The sequence below is a fragment of the Clarias gariepinus genome, chromosome 23 (assembly GCF_024256425.1).
Source record: "Clarias gariepinus isolate MV-2021 ecotype Netherlands chromosome 23, CGAR_prim_01v2, whole genome shotgun sequence".
Classification (NCBI taxonomy): domain Eukaryota; kingdom Metazoa; phylum Chordata; class Actinopteri; order Siluriformes; family Clariidae; genus Clarias; species Clarias gariepinus.
Genome location: NC_071122.1, coordinates 7,436,187 through 7,463,272, shown reverse-complemented (window position 1 = coordinate 7,463,272; position 27,086 = coordinate 7,436,187). Strand labels below are relative to the sequence as shown.

Sequence of the window (27,086 nt, the reverse complement as noted above, 5' to 3'; positions counted from 1 at the left end):
TTGAGGCGGATGGGCTACAACAGCAGAAGACCCCACCGGGTACCACTCATCTCCACTACAAATAGGAAAAAGAGGCTACAATTTGCATTAGCTCACCAAAATTGGACAGTTGAAGACTGGAAAAATGTTGCCTGGTCTGATGAGTCTCGATTTCTGTTGAGACATTCAAATGGTAGAGTCAGAATTTGGCGTAAACAGAATGAGAACATGGATCCATCATGCCTTGTTACCACTGTGCAGGCTGGTGGTGGTGGTGTAATGGTGTGGCAGATGTTTTCTTGGCACACTTGAGGCCCCTTCGTGCCAATTGGGCATCATTTAAATGCCACGGGCTACCTGAGCATTGTTTCTGACCATGTCCATCCCTTTATGACCACCATGTGATGGTCCATCCTCTGATGGCTACTTCCAGCAGGATAATGCACCATGTCACAAAGCTCGAATCTTTTCAAATTGGTTTCTTGAACATGACAATGAGTTCACTGTACTAAAATGGCCCCCACAGTCACCAGATCTCAACCCAATAGAGCATCTTTGGGATGTGGTGGAACGGGAGCTTCGTGCCCTGGATGTGCATCCCACAAATCTCCATCAACTGCAAGATGCTATCCTATCAATATGGGCCAACATTTCTAAAGAATGCTTTCAGCACCTTGTTGAATCAATGCCATGTAGAATTAAGGAAGTTCTAAAGGCGAAAGGGAGTCAAACACCGTATTAGTATGGTGTTCCTAATAATCCTTTAGGTGAGTGTGTATATATATATATATATATATATATATATATATATACACATACATATATTATTAGTAGTATTATTACGAGTAGTAATAGTAGTAGTGTTAGTAGTATTGCAAAGTGCTTTAGGGATGCAACAAATACACCAGAACAAAAAAATCATTATATTTACATGATAAATTTCCCTTTGTCATAACGTGCCTTGAGATAAATTATAGCTGTGATTAATTCTTTAATGTTACATAGACTAGAGCCACCCATGGGCTTCGTTAAGTCTTTAATTTATTACAACACTTTACACACCACCACCTACACAATGTTACTGCAAGCATTTTTTTTTTTATTAATTAAACACTATTCAAAATATGTATAAACAAAAGCCCACTCATGCAATTTCCAGTTGTAGAAAATTCCAGCATTAGTGTGAAGGGTTATTAGTGCTCAAGGAGACCCAGGTTGTTCACTGAGCCAAGTTCATGAGAGTCCTAATGAGCAGGAGCCGTTTCTGTGAATTTCATACGAATGCGGTAATAAGAAAATGCTTGTCGGTCGATGACTCTAACGTTAACCATTTATATTTTTATAAGGCTGTTATTAATGAAGTTGTCTGAAAGAGTGATGGAACTCTTACTTTTACCATCTGTAACCTTTTTCACCAAACTGCTGAATTTGCACTTTTAAAACCCCATAATGGCTCCACGGATGATTATTTATGAAAGAGAACCAGAAAAGGGATTTTAATGAAGTAAAGAGTGCCGAATTAACCCGCTAGTGACGAATTTAACTCTTCCAAATGGGCTAAATCCACTTGGAAATGGGGAAATGAAGTGTAATCAGCAGGGGTAATGATACTCAATCACACAGGTATCGAGCTCAAGGCTCGTCCGCCAAACACAGCCCACTGCCTTGTCTCATTTAGATCGTGTAAAATATCAGTTGCAGTTATTTGACATATTTTAACTAAAATTCAGACCAGACCAATGGGATTCTATTCCATGCAGGTAAAATGACGCTTAAAGTCAATTCCAATTTAAATCCTTTGATCAGACCAGCAAAGATTTGAGTGACTAAAGCAATGTCTGATCTTTACTCTGTGTCATCTTATAAATTGCTTTCTTAACGTTAGGTATTTCCTTTAAAAAAAGGGGGGGGGGGGGGTGATTATACACAGGCAACTCATTGTCTTCGTTATAAAGAAACCACTAATAATTAGCCTCCAGTGTTTGGCTTTGGCACTAGGCTCAACTTTCATTAACATTGACCCAATTTATACAAACCTTTTCAAAGCACATCCAATAAAACATAGTAAAGAAAAGACAAGCTTGTTACACTAGAGGGGCAGTTATGTATTTGCATCTCCAAATCCAAAGCTACATTAATAAACTGGTTAAGAAAATACACAGTAGTATCATGTGTGTTCTTGTCCTCTGTGTATTCTGCACTTTTTTCAAAAGAACAAGCACGTCCAATTCAGTAATGTGGAAATTTTTTTTTTTTTTTGGAAAAAAAATTTGTTATGCATGTGCATTTCATGAATGCACTATTGCATCAGTATTATTATTTTTTTTTTCATTTCCAAATATAAGTATAATGAAACAAAATTACTTTTAAAATGAAATAAAAAAAAAAAAAAGCTGATGATCAGTCAAAGTTCTCAGATAAAGATCAGTAAATCTTAAATGCTATAAACTTCCTATCTATTCCCATCATTCAAAAATAATCATCTGCAGGTGCCATTGCTTTTACAAGGGGCATTCATGTCCAACCAGGACCTTGGATTGTGCAGGATAACAGAACACAGCCATGAGAGTTAAATAACATCCTTCATTTCTCTACATAATCCCCTGCTACACTGATGCATTCGAAACACATCTTATGGCCCAAGCATGTGGAAATGGCTAGGAGAAAGGTCAGGACTATATGGAGAAGAAAATGACTCCCAGCTAAGTTCCTGTAATGCACAAGTGGTGTTGGTGAAGGATTGTGTGTATAGTTCCCACAGACAGATGTATCTCTTCTGTTTGCCATGATGTTCAAGACATTCGACTGCAATGGGCTCAGAGCCACCCCGGCGGGTATCATCATTCACAGATGGTGTTAAATCTTTTGCACCATTCAAATGTTTTATTGCAGCTAAGAGTCTCATCATCGTACTGTGCTTAAGGTCTTCTGTAAATGTCAATTGGTTTTACACCTTCATTCACCAAAAATTTCTGGTTTGCCTTGAATGTTCATCTTACTTAAGGTCCCATATTATACTATTTCTTGAACAACTTAACACGGCTCTTAGAGTTCCCCAAAGTGTGTGTTCCAGCAGAAATACCCTTCCATATGCACCATTTTAGTGTTTATGAAAATTAACTACTCCTTCGCCACACCTTAACAGAGAACAGCAGAGCTTGGCAACAAGCCAGGGAAGGGTTTGTCTTATATGAGGTCACATTAGAGAGAAAATTCAATGAGCAATCCAAACATGGAAAAAAAAAAAATTTAATTAGGAAAAGATCCCTTCATGTTTATTTTTATTCACGCACGCACACACACACACACACACACACACACACACACACACACACACACACACACACACACACACACACACACAATCAGAATACTTACTTAAATGTCTAAATAGGAAAGTTTGCATAAAAGGTCCCCTTTTAGACTTTATGAGGTACTTAATGCATCACTGATGTTCAGCACTTGTTAACATTTAGTGACCATCAGCAGTACTAAGGAGGCTGGGTAGGCAGTGAGACGTGAGGTGGTTCACGTTCAGTCATGGTTAGAAGGTAATTGAGTGCAGTTTGCAGCCTGCCCGAGCACCTGTCATATCAGCACCTCAGCCTGCTTTATATTCACTCCCAGACTTCAAAAAAGGCAGAGTCAGGAATTGAGAAAGAAATCACAGCAATGGGGGGGGGGGATATATATGCGCGCACACACACTCGCACGTACTGCTGCACTTATAAAAGGCAAGAACTCAGCAGGCTGTATCTGTGGCGTTTTCTTTCCTGCTCATGCATTTTTTCTGTGCTCAGCAGAAAGATTTCCACAAAGGTGAAAATAAAGTGCAGAAGTCATGGAATCACATTCCACATGAAATGCAGGCTTGGCACAGCCAGAGCGTCGTCCTGCTGGCTGACTAACAGGCTAGGTGTAAGTGTGTAGGGGGTGTGTGTGTGTGTGTGTGTGTGTGTGTGTGTGTGTGTGTGTGTGTGTGTGTGTGTGTGTGTGTGTGTGTGTGTGTGTGTGTGTGTGTGTGTGTGTGCGCGCGCGCATGTATGCGTACATCAGTGTGAATGAGAGCCCCAAGGCAGGAGGGAAGAATGAAGACCAGGCCACCGACTGATACCTGACAGGTGGTTGAGGGTTGTGTGCGACAGTAAGCCAGAAAAACAGGACAGATGTTAAAATAAATGCCACACAGCATTCATTACACACAAAGCACTTGTGATGCATCTACAGTACCAAAAAGGCTACTGAGGATCCTGAGAGATCACTTCAATCTAACACTAACGACTAAGGGTTGGAGCTGTTAGTATGAAACATTTTCTGCTATAAGCTTCTACATGAAAGCTTTAAGTATACCTCGAGAGGGACCTTAAGTGTGCTAGAGAACAATTTTCGATGAGCATGTTGCTCGTGGAAATGTGAAGAGCAATATATAGTTAATATATTGATTCAATATATGGTTAATATATTGACTCAAATTGAAGGAATCGAATTAAAGATTATGGAAGGTTAGAAGGTCTAAAATAATAAAAAAGTAAGGAACAGCCTTGGTTCAGCTCAGTTTCTGGAACTGTGATGAACCAATAAACATTTTTTTTTTCCCAGATAGTTTTATTAAAATGGTTTTGGAGAGCACTTCCTAACAAATAACTCCATAGAGTACAGTAGATGTTCAGTTGAGATGTGGTTAGTGTAAAAGCTATACAGTAAGGTCTCTACATACGAACATTCAAGTTACGAACTTTAGAAGACACGAAGAAGCATGTTCAATTGCAAAAGTATGATCACATGTCTGGCGTGCACCATGCATCCGTCTCAAGTGCCCAAGCCCAGGATGTCCATAAGCGAGCATAAAAGCAGCAGCGAAGAAGCTGGTACTGCTAAGGAGTTGAAAGTTGGAAATTGAAAATAATTGAAAGAATGGAGCAAGGTGAAATGATGCTTGTTCTTTTACCACGAATCGTTTAACCATCGGCATGATTCTAAAGAACACTGTACTGTAGCATACATGTTTATAGCCAACTGTGTTAGTATCCTAGTACCTAGACAATGTTTGTTGGACTTGCAAACAAACTGGACTTAGAAACAAGCTCTCAGAATGGAACTTGTTCATATGTAGGGGACTTACTGTAGCAACATTCATATTCATCAAAGTGTTTAGTGACTCTTAAACATGAGGTGTAGATATTTAGATAATAATCTAGATAATAGATTTTTATAAAGTACTTAGAACACCTCACATGTCCATCTATATACATGACCACTTATGATTTAAAAATGAACACCACATACAAAAAAGTAAAAATCATTTTAACCCAGGCTTAATGATCCATAACCGAAAAACATGTCACACCCAAGTGAACAGAAGATTAGGATTCAAGCTGTGTCACTCAAAGGCCACAACCCTGGAGCAGCAGGTGGGCAGTCTGGATGCCAGTATACCACCTGTCAGTCTCTGACCCTTGTCCACACCCTAAGCACCAGACTTTAAAGTCTGCTCTTCTAAAGGCACGTGTAAACGCTGAGGAATATGTCATTTTAAAAATATGTCAGCTTTAGCTAATTTTATTTACATACCAGGTTAAAGCTTATACGAGGTGGTATCAAACATTTTCGTGATCAGCTCTGTGTACAAAAAAAGTACTTTGTTACATATTACTTACTTATTAATACTTTATTATCTGGTAAGTAGGATGGACCTGGAAGTTGACGAACGGTTTCGACATTTTCAGGCGTTGAGCTTGCTGAAGGTCCTCCTGATCTCTTCCAGTGGTGGTCTTCTGCTCTTAAAGCGAGCATGCCACTAAAAACACCTTGACTGACTTATTTCAGCAATGCCATAAATTTGCCGGATCTGTCTTTGTGGCAGATTTGCCCAGTTTCACATAAACTTGCTCACTGTTACAGTACATTTGCTCTTTGTTCTAAATTGCTTTCCATTATGAAATTGCAGACGTGGTAATGAAGGTGTTTGAACAGCTCCAGTTGCACAGCCCCCGATGTACACAGGACCGTGACTTTTTTAACAAAACAAAAAAAAAGTCACAAGATGGCAGCCTTGTGGTTAACTCAGCTTAACTACTCAGCTTAACTACTACAACTCAACTACATCAATACATCAAAACACTGTGACAATACATCAAAACACTGTGACTGGACTGACAAATCAACACAAGCGCAGACACACTGACCCACACAAACTATCCTACACACATCTGTAAATGCCTCACTGTTTATCTCTTCTGCACAATATTCATTACTTTTTGCACAAATACCAATTCTTGCTGCTATGTTTTTTACTACCTCAACACCATATTTTATGTCTTATGTTTTTTGTTCTGATATGCCGTTGTCGTCGCACTGTCACTTTGTTGTTGCTCGTTTTGCACATTTGCACGTGCACTTTATGTTGTTGTCTGTTGTCTGGGAAAAAGAAACCTGTAGATAGTCTTTTAGTTAGTTAGTTTTTTTTTTTTTTTTTTTTTTTTAATTTATGTTGTAATTTATGTTAGGAATATCTGTCTTGTCTCTGCTAGCCAGCTAACTAGGCCTCCTAGCTAGCTAGTTTAGCTTCTTTGTTAATTTATGTTGTAAGTGTATGTTGCATGTAGCACCTTGGTCCTGGAGGAACGTTGTTTCGTTTCACTGTGTACTAACTGTATATGGTTGAAGTGACAATAAAGCCTACTTGAACTTGAACTTGAACTTGGTTGCCATGTAACTGTTGCCATGTTAGAAAAACTAGTCTTGCACCTTTTTGATACCACCTCATACCAGTGAGACACTTGTGCCAACCAAGGACTCAGCACAGTGAAAAATTGGCTTGCCTTTAAAACACCTGACAACAGTGGCTATCTTTCAAGGTTTTATATTTAATAATATTAAAAACCAAAACATAATGTTCGGTATTGTGTAGGCCTCTCTTTTGTCACAAGGGTAGCTCTGGCACCTTGAGGCATGACGGCACAAGACCTCTGGATGTATGCTGTGGTGTCTGGCATCTGATATCTTCATGGGTGGGACTTGTTAATCTGTAGATGCTCTTTGCCCGTCATGGTACATACACAGTACAGTAAGTGGTGGTGTTTTGATTGTTCTTATATCTTTCCATCATAGCCAGACTTTTTGTGCTATATTGGCTCTTATATCTGGCTTCCTGTGGCTTTCTCTGACCAGAGGGGGCCTTTGGATCCCATGGGTATGAGAGTGAGCCTTGGGTACCCACGATTCTGTCACCAGTTTACTGCTGTTTATTAGTGTACAGGAAGTGTATTCAGGGTCCAAATGTTAGGACAAAATATTCATATGGGGAAATTTTTTTATACAAATTCAAACTAGCGTAAGTCTCTATTCAGATTATATAGATCTCCATATAGTGGCAACTGAATTCGAAATATATGTCCACTTGCATAAAGTATTCAATGAATCAATAAGTTTTGGCTGCTTCCATTAGAATTTATTTGATATATACAGTATATATATATATATATATATATATATATATATTTTTTTTTTTTTTTCTTTTTTTTTTAATTACTTTTTAAGGGGTTTTCTGTGGGACACCATTCCTGACGCACCCTCTATCCAGGCTTGGGATCAGAACTAAAGGCATCCTGCCTCCCCAGTGGCTAGGTGTGGGGCATTGGCTTAGTCATAAACCTTCCACATCAGATGACAAGCCTACCACTAAGATTTATAGATATTGTTATACCAGATGTATCCAGTTCATAGGCACATATCAGAATAACACAACCAATTCTGGCACATACCGTATTGTGCCCAGTCCAAGATTTGTTTACTTGCAAGTGATTCATGATAAAAAATTTTGCTTGAGTAAGGTCATTTATTAAACACATATTTGTCGTTTTCATAAACGAATGTAGGCGCTTGTCTCATTTCGCACCTGCTGTTTACACGATGTCAGTTCGGGTAAAATACCATAAGCAAATCTGTCTCTCTCTTATCCCCTCTCCTTTGTTCTTCTTTCCTCCCCATCCTCCCTAGTGTCTGTCCTTCCATCTCCTACGCGAATCCCTCACTAATCCGTCTTCATTTCCTCTCCTCCACAGCTATCCTTCTGAATGACAATTCCTCCCGTCTTTGCACGACGAGGATAAGCACATCCAGGTGCAGGGTGGCGTGAAAAGCGCACAGCCTCCGCCACAACACATTTGCAGCCGCCCTTTCCTAATGTAACATAATAGTGCCATGTCAGAAGCCCCATTGAAAGAAATTTAAAAGAAATTACTATAGTGTTCACAATGGGCGAAGTGAAACGAGTTCTATGGAAAGTGTTAGCACCAAATTGACACATCTGTGCTCACTGTCCCAAGGTCGAAATCTGCCAACAATTCTTCCCATGTACTAAAGGTAATGAATTTTAGAAATGATCCCTTAATGATCTGACCAGCCATCCTATTAGGGCAGTAATTTGCTAGTTAATAGAAAGTTTTGACCAAATCCTAATCAGATAGTAATAGTAGGTGATCCAGGGAGCAATTTCAAGCAGCATCCAAATCGTCATCATTTGAACGCCTCCTCGAGAGGCAGTAAAATGTTTGAAACTAGCTAACAGCTTTTTAAATTGCTTAGAAGTTTGCCCAGACCTGCTCGGCATTACGAATGAAAAATATTCACTAGCTCTTTTTAAATCAAGTGCTGGAGCAAGGCTGTGAGAAAACAGGCTTCGTTACATTTCTAATGATGAATTCTGTGTGTGAGCGCATGCATTGGACGTCAGAGAAAACTAAACAAGTTTGGGAAACTGCACTTAACTTGCTGTTGACTCAGTTGAGAACTTGTGAACCAGACTTGCACTTCAGACACACAAACTTGCAGCTAAGAGACATGATTCAGACTTGAGATTCAACTCAGGTTTGCAGCTCAGACTTTGATACTGAGTAAGACTTGAGATTTAACACAGACTTGTGGTTTGGAGAGCTGACCCTTGACCTGGGTTTGCAGGATGGAAACATAAGACTTGACTTCAGACTTGCAGTTTAAAGACATAAGACTTGACACTGTCTTGCAGCACCAAGGTTTGACTTTGGGTTTGCAGCTTAAAAACCTGACACTTGACTCAGACTACAGTAGCTGCTTAAAGACATAATACTGTATGTGACATGGGCATGCAGCATAGAGGACTAACATTCGACTTGGAAGTCCTGAGACTTGACTCGAATTGAGGCTTAGGGACCTGAGACCAAGACTTGAGACCAAGACTTGAGACCAAGACTTGAGACCAAGACTTGAGACAAAGACTTGAGACAAAGACTTGAGACAAAGACTTGAGACAAAGACTTGAGACAAAGACTTGAGACAAAGACTTGAGACAAAGACTTGGACTTGCAGCTCAAAGGAATTAGACTTGACTTGGACTTGCATCTAAGAGGTTTGAGCCTTCACTTGGATTTGCAACTTAAAATCATCCATACACCCAGATATGCAGCTTAGACACCCAAGACCTGTCTTAGATTTATATGTCAAGAACTGAGCTATGACTTAAATCAGACCTGTGACCTAGTTTAAATAGGCATTTTCATTTGTATGGACCAGTCCCAGAGCCACACTTTTTGTAAGGCTTTGTTCTTTGTTCATAAATGTTCTAGTTTATGTCCATGCATTTAATAAGTATAAAAATTTAAGTAATACAAATTTTTTTGTCTGAAATAAGCTATGGCCCATCTTCATTATCAGCTGAACTATGACTATAATTTTATGATGAAACTAAGATTTCAGTAGAGAAAACCCTTATGAACATGAAATGCAATTTGGATGTAAGACTAAATCCACATGTAATTAGCTCCCATGAGTTTGGCTCTGATCAAGAGAATTGGCATGACTAATATGCCTTTGGGTCTGATAAAGAGAATATGAATTATGTGATACCTCTGTGATATTTCCCTGACTTTTAAGAAGAACAGTTATCTGACTTTACCCATGTCCAACTGATTTTGAGGATCAGGTCAGTCAGTCTAAGCTAATTCTGTACTAAGAGCATGAAATAGTTTTTTTCGGAAACGCGGTACTCACTTGTCTGGCTTGCCAGGGACTTGGAGCCGAAGACGACATTTGTTGGCGCTCTGTATTTGCTCTTCTTTGATGCGGATGAGCCTTTGCAGGGCCAAGCACCAGTCCTGTGCCACGGTGGTGTTCAGGTTCTTTGCACACACATTCAAACATGATAAATATGAATAAACAACATATCTAATATTTTATTTGGACATTACACCTTCAGGAGTATTGAATAAGGAAAGACAGCAGAAATCATGCAAGATGCCTGTCAAACCTTTGTGAATTAACAGTTTTTAATAAGAGCATTTCTTTGTTCTCCTATTAAAAGAGTAAAAAAAAAAAAAAGAAAACCTCTCAATTATCATTTTGGGTTGACTGTTCGAGTCATTTTTTATTTTTTTTTACCTTGGAAGTTATCAGCACAATCATAAATCATTAACAGATTCTCTTTGAGACTTTGAGATAAATCAGTGTCATTTTCTATAAAGCTTATACTGTATGTACTGTTATAATAGAAGACATTGCAAGCACTCTTTAGAAATTTAGCTCCAGTCTGCTTAGCATATAACGTGCACTCAAACAGATTGACAAGTCTTCAGGAGATACAATGCTCATGATAAACACTAGTGTAATGAATCTCTTAAACAAAAAATGTGGTGCATCACATAAAGATGAGCTTGATTTCTTCAGTATTGTTGTTATAATGTGTTGATAATTAACACTCCTTAAAGTGAATCATGTCAGCAACTCACAATATTGCTAATAATAAAGATAGCCATATGGTCTAATGCATTTTTACTGTATAATGCTATGATTAAATAATTGACTGCTCAGTCTGATAGGACATTTCTAGCTTAAATTTAATTTGTTTATCCCACAAAAGATTTAGTGCCCTTTTAGTATACATAATGCAGTCTAAATGTCTAACATAACACCATAGGTGTGTATTAATATTTCCATAGTATTATGCACTATAGCTATAGGACTTACTGTACGTGCATAGCATGAGCAGGTGACATAAGAATGGTTATACAATGTATTCTCGTTATATTTCCTTCCAGATTCTGAGTTGAATCCCAAATAGTGTTAAATGGAAAGCTAGTACGCTATGTAGGGTGTACAATCGCTTGTTCCACACACCAAGTAGTGCCCTTGATCAGGGGTTAGTGAGAGATTCGGGATTAAGTCTTGTGTTTAGAAGCTAGTTAGCCTTGGATTGTACCAACCTACTGTATGATCACACTAATGCTGCAACCGACAGTGTAACTGATGATTGTTGTGACGCAGAGCGATACATATACAGTAGTTCCAACATCCCAATGCTGTTATATATACACTATTACCACTCCACATGGGATGCCTCTTGTCCAATCAGATTGTTAAATAATACACTATTGCACAGAGCCAAAACAGCAAGTGGCCAGAGCCAGGGTAAAGAGTCATTAAAGCATTCATCTCTAAAATTTTATTATAAACAAATACTAGAACCCATCATACACTCATAATGCTGCTTATAAGTACTCACTTTAGACACATGCAAAAAATTATAGAAGTAATAACCCATTTGCAATGCATCACAAATACTGGCTATGCATGACGTGTTACCACATGCTACTGTATGTCTCATTGTTCACTGCAATCCAAGGAGAGAGCTCCCAAAAATAAAAGAGTAATAAAGTGAACCACTGAACCTCTTGCAAACACAATTACTCCCTATTCCCTAAAGCCAAATCCAATCGAATCCTTCCACAATATCGAAGTGATTTGTGGTTTTTTTTCCTTTCCTTTTCCTCTGTCTTTCTGTTTGCTAGACCTTCTCAATAGACATTGTACATGATCATCTGCCTTTTAGACCCAAGTCAGTCATTCGGCCAAAAGCCAAAAGAATTTCAGCGAGAGATACACACTTTAAAAAAAAAAAAACCTGGAATTGTTTATAGACGTCTAGATGAAAAAGAGAGGGCCATTTGAAATATTTTCACACATGCTTTTGAGGCTCGTTAGGGCATCAGGGAGGCAGCCTGGTTTTAGGTTCAGAACCAGGCAGCCGCTATCAAGCAGATTTTCCCGATTATCAATTGATGATCTGTGCATTCGGTTCCTGATCCTTTTGATTACATTTTAATCACGGTTTAAAGTTTCATTTGTACAACTTTCTTTTTGACAGATACCTGAAAGATTTTCTCCCTTAGCTCTGCCGGGAATTTATCTTCTTCATTTTATTTAATACAGAGTCACTTAGGTGACTGATATTTGTGGTGTATAATATTAGTTTTTTTTACATAAGCATATGAAATTAATATACTGATTGAAAATAATCCCAAAATAAAGTTATAAAATAATTTAAGATTATGATTATAAAATCCAAATTAATGGCTAAATTATGTAACAGACCTTAAAGCCGTGTATTGAGCATCCTCCAGAGAGTTACTACGTTCTGCTTTTGTGATGAATAAAAAAAATGAAGATGCATAGTCTAACATACACTAACGGTAATAAAAGTATATTGGCGTATTTCTATGCCGCTCTTCTACTGAAGGATTTTAGACAAGCATTATATTAGTGTTCATGTTCTTAAAAAAAAAAAAGATGTATAAAACACTTGTGGCTGCAATACCACCAACAAGCAGTGAGCCTTAGAATACATTATGTATTCTAAGATTGCAGGTCTCATTTCTTGACCAAAAAAAATTATTTAATGATGGCTTTGGCCTAAAACAGTAAATATTCATAAAGGAACATGACCAAGCATAGGAATGAGATGACCGATAATATTACTTTAACCTTGGACTAATGCATAATGGCATACCGGAGTCGCTGGTGACATGCAAAATTGATATACCTTTAATTTTCTTCTCACATTAAAATGTAGTAGAAAACCATTTGCAAAAATATATAGATCTTTTTAACCATTGCAACCAAATAATTCAACTATTTGGGCTTAATTTTGGTATCCAACCATCTAAACGTATTAATTTACCAGCACAAAATATGATTTCATGATATTACCTTTATATACAAAAGTAATTTGTGATTATGTGTTAACATAGGCTCTATAAAATCCAAAGAATATGTAAGATATTACAGTATATACAGAAAATCAGATCTTTAGGACTGACAGTCACATTGATCATGTCGGATTTTACTCTGTTCAGACTAGCAGCCCAAATCCGACACATTGTCGACCTATCTGCATTGGTTATCATGATAATAATGCCAAAGTGTCACATATTTCCTCACATACAGTATTGTCCTGTTTATTTATATTTGCTCTGGCTTTGCATCCTCCCAAAGTTCCTTTAGATATTTTATTTCGTAAACCTAAGCAAGTTTTCATTAACGTCATGCATTACTCTTTCTTCAGTGCCATTTCAACATTTACAGTAAGCTACATACCCTAATGTATACATTGTATGTATGTTAGTACAAATTGGTACAAAAAGTGTGTGAAGTGTGTGATATGTTGCGTTTACCTGGTATGTGCCCTCTAAAGTCCCCACCAAACCAGTGACCTGCTCCACCACCAAAAGGTCGTGCTGCAGTTCATGAAGTTCTTGATAGAGTCGAGGGGGACCCAGGATCACTTTACCTGTCAACCAAACACCTGATTTATGATTCATCATGCATGAATAATTGTGCTTGTGTTGGTATTAGAAACGTGTCACAATATTTTCTGATTCTTTTGCTGTTTTTTTTCCTGAAAGATACACAGCCCAAATTAACAAAGTAAACACGTTTTGCATTAACGATCAAATTTACATAGCGAAAACATCTGCACTAACTGAATGAATACATTTCACCATTTTAAAACTAAAGCACCACAGCATAAAGCATGATGTATTGCATCGCTGTTCGGATAATGATCTTGCACAAATTGAGGCACCATTAACTAATTTATTTAGCAAGTCGAAACGCTATAAAAAAGCAGCAAATTTTTGAAACCAGACAAAAAACAGATGGATGCGACGAATAATAACTATAAAGACAAAACATGCAGCAATGAAAATAAAAGTCACAGGTTTGAATGATCGAGGAACATTTGAGGTGGTGTGTCACATGCAAGTGCATAGGGATGTATATATTTTAGCACATGCAAGCCCATAATAAAAGGAGTAAGAGAAAGTAAAAGAAGAAGAATATGAGGCTTGATTTCTATGATTTGTCTACAAACTAGCATGCCTGGTTGCTTTCATAATGTTAACACTGTTATAAAGTACTAGGTGCATGTTATGGCGCTGTTATTGAAAGCAGCTGTAGGAAAAGCTTAGTGTAGCAAACGTTTTAAATAAAACAGGACATTTTCGAATTTACAGTAAGAGAATAGAGCTAAAAGAACAAAAAGCATTGAGCAAGCAGGAGTTATTTGTGTAAAAAGGCTTTTTTGATGGTCAATGGACTGGTTCAACCAGACAGGAAGACGCAAACAATTACTCTTCACAAACTCGATGAGCAGAAAAGCATCTCAAAGCTTGTAAATATTCTTTGAATAAAGTGTCATAGGTAATAATTAATATCACAGTCAGTGTAAAGTTAGGTCAGGTTTGTGATATAAAAGCTGAGCAGTATAAGGTGACACAGTATAATAAATAGCGACACTTGCATTATTTCACTATTAGAAGCAAGCCTAGAATTATGTAAATTATAATATTTTTTTTGGTAATGAATTTTACACCTAAAAGTAATCATTGCAAACTTACGACAAATTATACACATATACTCACTAGTCACTTCATTGGGTATACTTGTTCAAATGCTCATTACCGCAAATAGCATTCAACCAATCATATGGGAGCAATGATTTTTGCCATGTAAACATGGTCAAGACAAGATTCTGGTTTTAAACCGAGCATTAGAATGGGTAAGAAAGGTTATTTAAGGTGACTTTGAACATGGCATGGTTGTTGGTGCCAGCTGGGCTGGTTAGAGTATTACTGAAACTGCTGGTCTACTGGACTGTTCATACAACTGTCTCTGGGGCTTACACAGAACGTTCTGAAAAGGAAAAATATCCAGTGAGTGGCAGTTCTCCGGGTGAAAATACCTTTGATGCCAGAGGTCAGAGGAGAATGGCCAGACTGGTTCGAGCTGATAGAAAGGCAACAGAAACTCAAATAACATCTTGTTACACCTGAGGTATGCCAAAGAGTATCTTTAACCACACAACATGTTGAACATTAAAGCAGATGGGCTACAGCAGCAGAAGAGCACTACAGGTCACAACAGGAGACTGAGGCTACAATTTACATGAGCTTGAAACCAAAACTGGAGAACAGAGAATGAGAAAAATGTTGGCTGGTCAGATGAGTCATGATTTCTGCTGTATAATTTGGAGGATAGAGTCAGGTCTTGAAGTTAACAACATGGAGGAATGGATCCATCCTGCCTTGCATCAACAGTTCAGGATGCTGGTGGAGATTTCCTTGGCACACTTCGGTATCCTTTAAACGCCACAGTGTATTTGAATATTGTTGCTGACTACGTTCATCCCTTCAACACCACAGGATAATGTGCCATATCATAAAGCTAAAATCATCTCAGACTGGTTTCTGGAACATAACAGCGAGCTCACTGTACTCAAATGGCCTCCACAGTCACCAGATCTTAATCCAATAGAGTCCTATTATGGTTTATGTAGTGTAACAGGAGATTCACATCCAGGATGTGCAGCCGACAAATCTACTGTGTGATGCGATCATGTCAATATGAACCAAAATCGCAAAGAGAAGTTCCCAGCACCTTGTTGAATCTTTGGCTTAAAGAATAAGGCAAAAGTGGGTCCAACCCAGTACTAACAGGGTGAACCTAATAAAGAGCCGTTTGAGTGTAATCATGATTATATGTATAAATATAGACTTCATAAAAGATTATTAGGGTTACAAAAAAAATGTGTGCTAATTTAATTTTTTTTTTCCTTATGTTTAATTAAAATTAACCAGTTAGTTAGAAGCTGCTTTTCAGCCTAGATCTCGAAGCTTGATGTTTCTAAACCAACAATAATACAACAGTACTGTGCAAGTTTATGTATCTGAGAAGCAAAACTTTCTCACGAATCCTACTTTTTAACAACTTGGAAGCAAAAAAGGCCTATTAAAACTATTTGATATTTCTCACCCGTAACAAAGGAGATCAATGCAGAATGCAGATCAATACTCTATTGTTTGTGGAAGTATATAGACTAAACCTAAAAAGACAGAAACCAAAAGAGAGAAATAAAATAAAGCAAAGTTTCTGAGAAGTATCAAGGACTTTAAGGAGTGGAAGGGAGAATGCAGGTGTCTCATTAGATGTGAAATGTGCCATCGATTTGAAACACCCGCCCTCTTTCCCCTTTTTTTTTCCAGCAAAACCCAGCTTTGGGAATCGATAGTGGAGGAGAGTCCACCATGAGAAGCGTAATTAAATCCCAATGGTATATTCAGTGGCCACAGAAGTGCCTGGCCCTGTCACTGCCTCCACATCAACGAGTGGTGTGTGTGTGTATATGTATGTATGTGTGTGTATACTGTTTATATGATCCTTTCCAGATTTCAGATTTATCTTTGGGTTTTTCTGCATTTATTTACCATCCTCCAAGTAAATTCTTTCAAGTTTCCAAGTTAATCATTTTCATTTTAGAACCTTCACATACTGTACACTTCCAGTCAAAAGTTTGCACACACGTTCTAATTCCATGATTTTTATTTCTTTTAACTCTGTAGAACAATGCTGAAGTCATCCAAAATATACAATGATCTTCTCTGAACAGTTGATATTGAGACGTGTCTGCTATTTACGCCCTGTAAAGCCTTTCTAACACCTCCAATCTGGGTAAACTCTAAATGAACTTCTCCTCTGCAGCAGAGGTAAAGTTTTGTTCTTGCTTTCCTGAAATGATCTTCATAAGAGCCAGTTCCATCATGGTGCTTGATGGGTTTTGCAAATGCACTTGACAATACTGTTCTTGCAAAAACAGAACAGAACAGCTTCTTCAGAACTGTTGCGGTTACCTAATTTCTAAATTTGTGTCCAAACATTTGACTGATACTGTAGTCTTCAGACTAGCTTATCTGAGTTCAAGCTCAATGAGTCTCACCTGAATTTTGGAATGTCTTTTTGCCTGGAGAGAAGGTTGTGGAATTCAGCGCCAATTGCTCGAATCGTACTTGCGTTTTACAAGATAAACTTCATGGTTAGTTTAAAGTGCAGGAACATTTATAATGTTCAAGACCTATTGTGATATACCTCTATGCACCCCAAATTAGACTTAAAAAAAAAGCACTTTATTAAAGGGATAGTACAAACCCTGAGCTATTCTACATTATCTATTTTCATAATTCTCATAGGTCTAGTTTTCGGTTTAAGGTGCAGATCAAGACGACAATAACAAAGAAATGTCTACCTGAGCTTTTCACCATCACTATGCATTTCCACTTGGAATTCAGACAAACATGAATGTATTGGCTCTGATATACCGTTTTCCGTAAGTCGCCTTTAATCCTTAAGATGCATATAAAGTGTGTATGTGAGTATGCGAACAATGCTGCTTATGTTGTCGCTGCCTCTTCCTGCAAACACAAAGCCATGAGTCACACATATAATCTGGTCTTAACAGGGTTTTAGCTCAAGGGTGCTCTCGACAAAATGTTTTCAGCATGTTTTTGGTATGTTTTTGAGCGACTGCAAAGCACTTCAGGAAGATGCTCTGCATAAAGCTTCATGTTCCAAGTAGAAACGCAGATGTGTGTCTAGAGTCATTCCAAAACTACATTAAACCTACGTAAGCCCTTACATGTGCATGAATATTTATAAAGGCTTATTCCAACAGATGTCAACTGAAATGTTCAGTTTAAATTGACAAAAAAATGCTTAAGCTTTTTCATTTAAATTGAATCTACAATTTAAAGTGATGACAAAAAAATAATAAAAAAGTATTATTATAACTTTTGGTCAGATGGAGAGGCTTAGATACGTGAATAGGCAAATGTATAACTAACTAACCAACACTGCTCCTTTGTCTTACTTGACACTCTTTCGATTATGTAAGAAATACCTTGGAGGTATGTTGATATAGAAAAATAATCAACAACAGGGTGGTGTGATGAAGCAGGGGTTTGTGGGATTCGCCAGTAACAGGATGCATTTTTATTCCTTATACATCTGGAATGCATAAATTGCCATTGTTCATCCGACTATATATGGTTTCATTTATTGTTGTCTAATACCCGATAAGAAATTTTAGTTTGGTAAACTATATTACATACTATAATCTACCACAGTATTACCATGGTACTTCAGACATATCTTGAATACTCTGGCACTTCAGTACCGTGGTCATACTATGGTGTGAACCACAACACTTTGGTAAATCCTCTTGGTGGGTACTGGGTACCACAGTGCCTACTAAAGTTCAGCAGGTACTTTTGTACATACCGTTCCATATAAGAGATACTAGTTCATAATAATAGTATAATATAGTACAGGCAGTACCATATCAGGCATCTTCTGAACATTGGTATACATTGTAGTACCCAACAGATACCATGGTATTCACCAAAGGATGGTGTATTAACCTTGGAGTGTGACCCTGCCTAGGTTACTATATAAATAGTACCATTACGGTTCTGTACTGTACATAAACATGTATAACATATTTTGACAGGGTCCTGGTATGCGTTCCATAGAACCAAACTGCAATATTACTATAGGGCATGTATCACTGTACCATGGTAGAAACCTTTACCGAAGTGTGCCCATATATCAGCAAATAAGTACCATGTGACTACCATAGTAATATCTACCATGGTACCTCTGAATACAATAGTGAAGGTTCTTATGAGCCATGAAACAAGCTGTTTCATTTCTGTTATAGTCGATATTCAGTTTTTCTCTGAATTTTTCTTAAAGTATGAGTTGAAAGGACAAACGACATAAGACAGTTCTCTGTCTGTGCTGGAAAACTTGCTGTTTTATGATAATGCTGTTTTAAAAATGATAAAATATTACAACATGTGCACTGGCGAATGTCAGAGATCCTGTTAAATAATAAATTCATTAAAAAAAATTGATCAACACCTACTAACAAATCAGAATGCAGGATTCAACAGTACTGAGGGATACAGTATGGTGCATTTCAAGTAATATTCCTATAGCTTTACTTAATGGAAACACATTGATTTCACTTTCTCACCAATCATCTATTTTTCATTATCTCAAATCTGTAGAGACATTCTTCAACATGCAGATTGACATTGGTGCAGCTAAATCAATAGCATAGCACAAAGATATCTACACTTAGTTCTTCACTGAAGGTCTGGAGGACACACTGGCCATGGTCCCAGCGGAAAATGTGCAGAGATGTAATCCAGCCTAATCCAGTTGGTGTACCAAGATTAAGCTTTCACAACACCTGCTTCAGCCAAACATACAATCTCACACATACACACACATACAGCAAAGTCACAGCCAGGAAAGGCTGACATTTCCAGGGGAAGAGTTCAAAATTAACATTCTCAGAGATGTTACTGTCTCTGCATCTGTAATGCACTTTCCAAAAGCTCAGTCTACTTTCTTATACACACTCACACACACACACACTACCAATCAAAAGTTTAGACACACCTTCACCTTTTAGACATGGTCTTTCTTGATTTTTTTTTTCTATCTTGTAAAACGATGTTGAAATCCTTAATCTCATTTCAAAGCAATAATCATTTAAACAGTTGATATTGAGTCGTGTCTGTTACTTTTGCACTGTAAAGCCTTCATAATGCCTTTAATCTGAACTGCTGTTTGTTAATTGGTGATTTCTGAGGCTGGGAACTCTAGATGAACTTCTCCTCTGCAGCAGGGCGGAATGGACAGACTTGTGCAAAATGTTACCAACTTTTTTTTTTATTATTATTACCAATCTGTTTTTACATCCCTAACAATCTAAAATCATTTAGATTGTTTATAAATTGTTTATAATCCAATAATGTAATTAGCATTGCTAATTATTATATGTTGCAATTAAAACCAGAGGTCATGTTTATTAGCAAACCACTTTATTGCAAGATTATAATTATATTACCATCTAACGCTTATTACAGTAGTTCTCTATTAAGTTAGTCAAACGTACATAACTGATTATAGCTGCAATAGCTTAATTGGATGCAGTATTATTATTATTATTATTATTATTTTTCCCTTTCAGTTGCAACCTGTATCTAAGTCCTATCTAAATGCTCACAAAAAATTGTACTTTACATAATAGACTTCTTTTTTTTGCCGCACACTGATGCAGTTTGTGAGGACTGACACAGCAAAGAAAAGAAAAGAAAAATAAATAAATAATAAGCACAGAAGAAGAGCCAGAGGAGGTTTACATCTCTATACAGCATGCAGTTCTGGACCCTGAGCTTCCTGCAAGAACCATTCCATCAATAAATTAGGGCACCAGGGCTTGCAGGAGATGAAAAATGAGTCCATTTTTTAAAGTGTGCACAGGGAGCATGGGATATGATTTAGGCCCAGGCGTCCCGCAGTGTGACATCATATGAGAGGGGAATTGTGATGACAGGCAGAGTGAGTGCGAGTGTGGGTTACTATAAATAGCAGCACATGCAGCAGGGATGTCTGTCACGGGTAGCTCACAGCCAAGCAATGTAGCCTGGGATTTGATGGTTTCAAGATGCATTGAGCTCAAGAGTACTTGATTCAAATGGGAAGCAGCATGAGGGATAGCCCTATGTTCACTACTGATGACAGGCAATCAAAGGATTGGTTTAAATGATTCCTGGCTAATCCAGAGTGGCCCATAAGTTCCTACCTGCAGTTCGCTAGTTTTGTTAGTTTGCTAGTCGCAAACAAAATGTAGGAACAACTTATGTACATCATTAAGGCAAATATCTAATCAGCCAATCACATGGCAGCAACTCAGTGCATTTAGACATGTAAACAATTTCAAGACGGTCCGCTTAAGTTGCATGGTTGTTGGTGCCAGAATGGCTGGTCCAAGTATTTCCGAAACTAGTAATCTGCTGGGATTTTAGTTTTAGCATTAGCATTTTAGTAGCATTAGTTCTCTGGTCAAAAAATGCCTTGTTGATGCCAGAGGTCAGAGGAGAATGAATAAATAGGTTCAAGCTGATAGAAAGGCAACACTAACTCAAAAAACATCTTATTACAACTGAGCCAGGCGAAGAGCATCTCTGAACACACAACACGCCACTCCTGTCACCTAACAACAGGAAACGGAGACCTACAATTTGCATGAGCTCACCAAAATTGGACAACATAAGATTGGAAAAACATGAGTTTCAACTTCTGCTGCAACATTCATGCAACATGGATTCATTTTACATTGTATTAACGGTTCAGACTTTTCATGGTAGTGTAATGGTATGGGGAGATCTCCTTGGCACACATAAGTACCAATTAAGCATTGTTTAAATGCCACAGTCTACCGGAGTATTGTTGCTGACCATCTCCATCCCTTAATGGACCATGATAAAGCACCATGTCATAAAGCTAACTGGGTTCTTGAGTTCACTGTACTCAAATGGCCTTAAAGGTGTACTGAATGAAGTAGACAGTGAGTTTACAATTTCATCATAGTGGACAGTGCATGGCCACAAGGGACAACCTACAAACAAGCTAAGAAAAATGGAGAATAGAGGAAAGGTTGAATAAACGAGGGAGCTCTAAGTTGCGGAAAATCATCAGCAACAATGTAGACAACAGATGAAAGCTGGAAAATAGAGAACAAAGACAAGATGAAAAAAAATGATTCCTGCTGCTTTGCTCATCATCTCATTTTCTAGATCAATTATGGATCAATGTGCTTCTGGCTCCTTGGACGTTTGTGCCAAAATTCCATTAATATTTCAACTTCAGAGCACCCGCATTCCTTGCTTGTACCTTCAAATTGTGACATTTTGTATCTCTGACTTTTCCGGCATGTCTATTTAAGTGCCCCCTCTATACTCTTTCCTATTCTCTTACATTTTTTTTTTTATCTCCATCTCTGCCTCTATAAAAGCACAACCTTTTTATAATAAGGCTCACCTTCGGTTTCAGTCTGACACTGTGGATATTTTAATTGAAAAATAGAGAAAATTGCACTGTAGATTGACGACCATACATACTCCGCTTGTGGTCTACTATAGAGTGGAAAGAGATCAGCTCGGCCGTCCCTTCCATTGACCCTCTCCATCTCAGCTCAGCAAGGAGATCAAACCAGCCAGCAAGGAATTAATCAATTAAATCAGCAAGCAGTGAGTGTATTCAGCAAAGCCTGGGGATGAATATTACGAATGTGGTTACGCATACCTGGTGTTGAAGAGCTCCCCGACCTTTTGACACCTCCCTGCTGGACGAGGGCATCCTTGCCGACCTCGACTACCTGGACTTGCAATAAAGGTGCACTCCACTTCATGGTGTACTTGGGTCCCACTGGAACCAAATTGCTAATGTCTGGGGGACCCCTAGTGGCAGTAAAGAAAAAGAAATTCCATTCAAACACTCCAGGAGCACCGTTGACTTCCCACACCAGTTCTCTTTTTTTTCCCCCGCATCTTCCGTTTCAGTAGTTAAACTTAGCGCAAATTAGGTTGCAACATGACTGCACACTAACATCTGACTTAGTTTTAAAACAGCCATACCAGAAAAACCAAACGAGACTTGTTGTAAATGTTAACGGAAGCAATAAAATGTTTAATTCCATAATTTAAAAGTAATGGACCAGGAGAATAAATAAAACCCTTTCTGTCTACAAGCTCCTTTCATCCTTTAGTGTTGCAAGTGGTCGCTTACATTATAAAGTCATGCACTTTTCTGAGGTGGTGAGGAGAAACAAACAAAATCTTCACAGCATCCCCCCCAAAAAAAAAACTATTTAAATAAGCTGCTGTCAAAAGTATTGAGCCCCCGTCTGGTGCCATGAAATGCACAAAAAAAACACAATCTCCAGCATAGGTCTGAGAGTATCCTGAGTGTATCAGTGTGTGTCTCACTATAATAGCTGAGATTTTACTCTTCTATGCCATTAGCTTCCTTAACTCTAGACAAGCTAATGGCATCATGCCTTGCCTTTTCTGAAAAAGAAGCACAATAAACAGCACTGTGATTTGTACTGTGATTGGACCATAGCCGTTACTTTATACTCTGGTGCTGTGCGCTTGGTTCAATAAAGGTGAAAAATAATCCAATTTAAGCCAGTTGTTAACAGTAAATGAGACAAATGCCAAAACTCCAGTCTTATTTTGTTATGTATTGTTCTCCTTAAAAGAGTGGGGAGGCTTAGTCATGCTAACCCATTTATACCAGATGGCCCTGTTTATAGCCTTCTTTTATACCGGAGAGCCAAGTAAGTGCTAACACACAGCAGACAGCCATATGTGAATAGGAAACATATACTCTTTTAGACTAGTAAATTGACCTTGGCCTTTTTTTTTTTACATATAGTATTGCTCTCAAACCTCTTCCGTAGAGGGAAAATCATAGATTCTGAAATCTTGCCTAGTAATCTTCTCTTGACATTTCTCATATATATGTTTGACAATTTCCAAGCAATCCAGAACAGGACACCACAATAATCATCTTGGGTCGGTAAATACTTGTTGTTTAGGGGTCCTCAACAACATTTACTGCTCAAGTAGTTCTAATGCTCATGACTGCTTGCACACAGTATTCAAAAGACAATGTGTGTTGCTAAAAACATTTAAACGATCCTCCAATTGCAATGATAAAAAAAAAAATAAATAAATAAATAAATAAATAAATAAAAGTAATAAGGCAGATGCTATGGCTAAATCTAGACCCTGAACCTCACTGCTACTACAGTAGATCTAAATGAAAGTCCATCCATCCATCCATCCATGCATGCCATATATCTTGTGTAGGGCCACCTGGAGCCTATCCCAGGTCAACAACAGCAAGTAAAATATTCCTAAATCTAGCCACACCTGTCTATAATTCTTTAAAATAAGTTTACAGCAGACCAAATATGGGATTATAATCCTTATTTTAGTCCATTGTTACTAAAATTGCAAGTTAAAGTTAAAGTTTGCTCTATTCGCAGATAACTTAGATTTTTTTTTTTTAATGAAAGAAACAAAATGACCCGCCAATTCAATGCATCTAAGTCTGATTAAAGTGCACTTTCAGCTTCTATTTGCGGGTAATGATTAGATGCAAATATTTTGCAGTCACTGTCTGCCTAAATTCTCGTACCCATTGACATTCCCTAATGCTGAGTTTCCTTATTAAGCTGCTTTGCCAGGCCTTTACTGCAGCTGCCTTCAGTTTCTGCTCATATACAGTATTTAGTAAGAGAAAAGGAAGCTCAATAGGTTGAGGTCATGTTACTGATCCGGCCATTTACGATACCCCTTTTTGGTGTTTTAACTATGTTTTGGGGCATTATTCACCTGCAGCTGTCACATCATGAGTAAACACTAGTGGGTTCCACTGGCAATGTATTATTATTATTGCTTCTAAACCAAGTTCATCTTGGTTTCATCCTCTAGATCTTCTTGTTCCAGAACTTTTAGATGTTTTCTAGCAGAGTCTAATCTGGCTTTTCTGTTCTTGATGACCATACAAGTGGTTTGTATCCCCTTAATTTGTCATGAAATAACAGGGAATGAAGCCCCACTTGATCATGAAACTGCTTGTAATCATTGCATCAGTCACTAAACATTTGTTTACAGATAATAAAGACCCTATTAAGCGCTAGTGCCAGCTATGCAAATAGAAAGAGAAAATACTTTGCAAGATGAATGCCACTTTTAGTCTCTCCTATTGAGTGGCTATCAGTAAGATTGCAGGGAGGAGTAAGTACTGGTCACTCAGGAGAGTCAATCTGCTGTAACACTCACTTTACGTTGACGTTTGCACAGACGAGCATGTTGTTGAAAAGGAAGACTTTGCGCTCCTTGGATTTGAGAACCTGACCGCGCTCGCTGTACACCGTCTCGATCAGAGTCTCGCACAGGACCAAAGAGTTCTGATCTGAATTCAGGGCCTAGGAGAAGAAAAGCAATGATGTATTAATGCATTAGTTATATTAGCGAAGTTCCTATTACAAATGTCAATAAATATATACTATACATGTCCAAATTACAGCTACGAGTAAGTTTCTGTTTGCCTCTGGCAAGGTCAGAGTTCTTGCATTTTCTGAGACTTTTTCACAAACAGCAAAGTTTTTCTTCATGGATTTATAGCATATGCAGAGACTGAGTGCAGTAAAGAGTAAAGTACAGTATACACACAGCTTTATTATTTGACAACCACATATAATCCTACTGTACCATGCTAATGTTGTATACAGCAATTCCTATCTACTCTATACAGTATGTCCCCTATTCGATGTATGATTAAGCCACAAGTGTTAACGCACGGCACCCACAATACAGTATGCATGTACAGTAAACAGTAGGGGTGGTGTAGACAGCAAGCACATCAAAAATGGCAAAAGTTTCAAGGAGAAGCAAATATGTACTGTATGTGAAAACAGCTGGTGGAAGATAAGTCCTTCTTATGCTTATTGCTGTCATTTTTTCATATAAATTTAGCTCCTGGAGTATCAGCAGTTTGTTTACTTTATGCAAACTGTCTGATAGAATTGTCTAGTGTGCCCCCTACTGAAATCCTCCAGTAACACATAGGAACGTATGTGAACAAACACAAATGCATGGTTTCAAATAATGAAAATATATTTTATTAAGATTTTCTGATATGATATTGGGCCAAATTCAGACTTGTATGATTCAGTTCAAATGAGAAAATTCCTTTTAATTCAGATTCAGATGCTGATGATTTTCTAGGCTCACACTTTCCATTCTTTAAGTACCGGAATATTAATTTATGCTCGTGAGATAGACAGTTTTTGTGAGTAGACTCGTTAAAGACAGGGTTCATTAATGTAATATAATGCATAAAATCAAGAGACAATTAAAATAATGATTAAAAAAAGACAATTACAATCTAGTATACATTATATTGACAATTAGTCCAATTGCTAATTCAACTTATAATAGTTGAGTCTGATTTTACTATTATGTCGGTTATTAATAAATTATAGGCTATTTTACTGTGCTTGAAACCCACTATTCTAAGCTATTAGATTTTTTTATGATGATGTTTTTTTTTACTATTTTATTATTTGATGAACTGCAAAAGAAATGGTGGCCAGAATTTAAAAAATAAACCGACGAGCACTCAATTAGTCCTTAATATAAGAAATGTAGAAGTGAAGAAATTAAGATCTTTTGTAATAATTAAAATTAATAATTAAAATAATTAATTAATTAATAATTATTAATAATTAATAAATAAATAAATAAATAAAATTAGTCTCTTCCAAATTTGTCAGTAACTTAGCGGTAAAAATCAGACCAGATTTTTTATTTATTTTGTTTGTCAAAAGTGATGATAGTTCCTCATGGCTCATAAAAGAAAGGAGAGATGGACTGGGTGTTCCTTACACTCGTATTCTGCGTTATCAATCCTCATCAAATATTGCACATAAACCATAAACAGTAAGTGAACTGCAAGCTCTGTAGTTCTAACAAACACTGGCTGTTTTTTTTTTTTTTTTGCGTGATCATTCAAAAGCACAGTTCTATAAATAATGCATCTGTTTTCCTTCCCGAGCTACAGTCCAATGTCACATCAGACAAAATGAGTTGCTGGTTCTGTAGGGAATGCGTAGCGGCATTGAGCCTTTGTTGAAATGCATTGAAAATTTAGACGAGCCGCTGAGCTACACAATCTGCCTGCTTTTAATACTGCTTTTAATGTGTCTTTGTTGAGTTTTCCTTATACATAAAATTCAGTGTGTGCAAAACAAATCATACATTACATTTTTGAAATATTGAGAATTTCATTGCTCGTGTTTATGTTTATAAACAGATGAAATCAGCACTTTAAAGGAAAAATTGCATTGTGCATACTAAGCTCCTTGGGTCTTCTAGAAGTCATGTAACTTTAGTTGAGTTGGCAAACTATCAGATATATCAAAATACTTCTTAAAGGAGCAATCCACCCAATTCATGTGCATATTAATTAAAATTCTATTATGGTCTTAAGTTTGATAGAACTTTCATCATTATTATTATTATTATTACTATTATTATTAT

At 37.5% G+C, this 27,086-nt stretch overlaps 1 protein-coding gene across 5 annotated transcripts in view; it reads right to left on the bottom strand.

Moving 5' to 3' along the window:
• Positions 1 to 27,086, bottom strand: part of arhgef10la (Rho guanine nucleotide exchange factor (GEF) 10-like a) — a 189,828-nt gene that overhangs the window by 96,224 nt on the left and 66,518 nt on the right. For all 5 annotated transcript variants that reach the window (XR_008356170.1, XM_053483986.1, XM_053483989.1 and 2 more), the window contains 4 exons: positions 24,825 to 24,970; positions 22,276 to 22,430; positions 13,461 to 13,576; positions 10,006 to 10,133 (listed from right to left, as the gene is read on the bottom strand). Coding sequence is in view for 4 of the 5 variants with exons in the window: in XM_053483986.1 (XP_053339961.1) it covers positions 10,006 to 10,133; positions 13,461 to 13,576; positions 22,276 to 22,430; positions 24,825 to 24,970 (545 nt within the window). In the remaining variant the exon portion in view is untranslated. The remainder of the gene's footprint in view (positions 1 to 10,005; positions 10,134 to 13,460; positions 13,577 to 22,275; positions 22,431 to 24,824; positions 24,971 to 27,086) is intronic.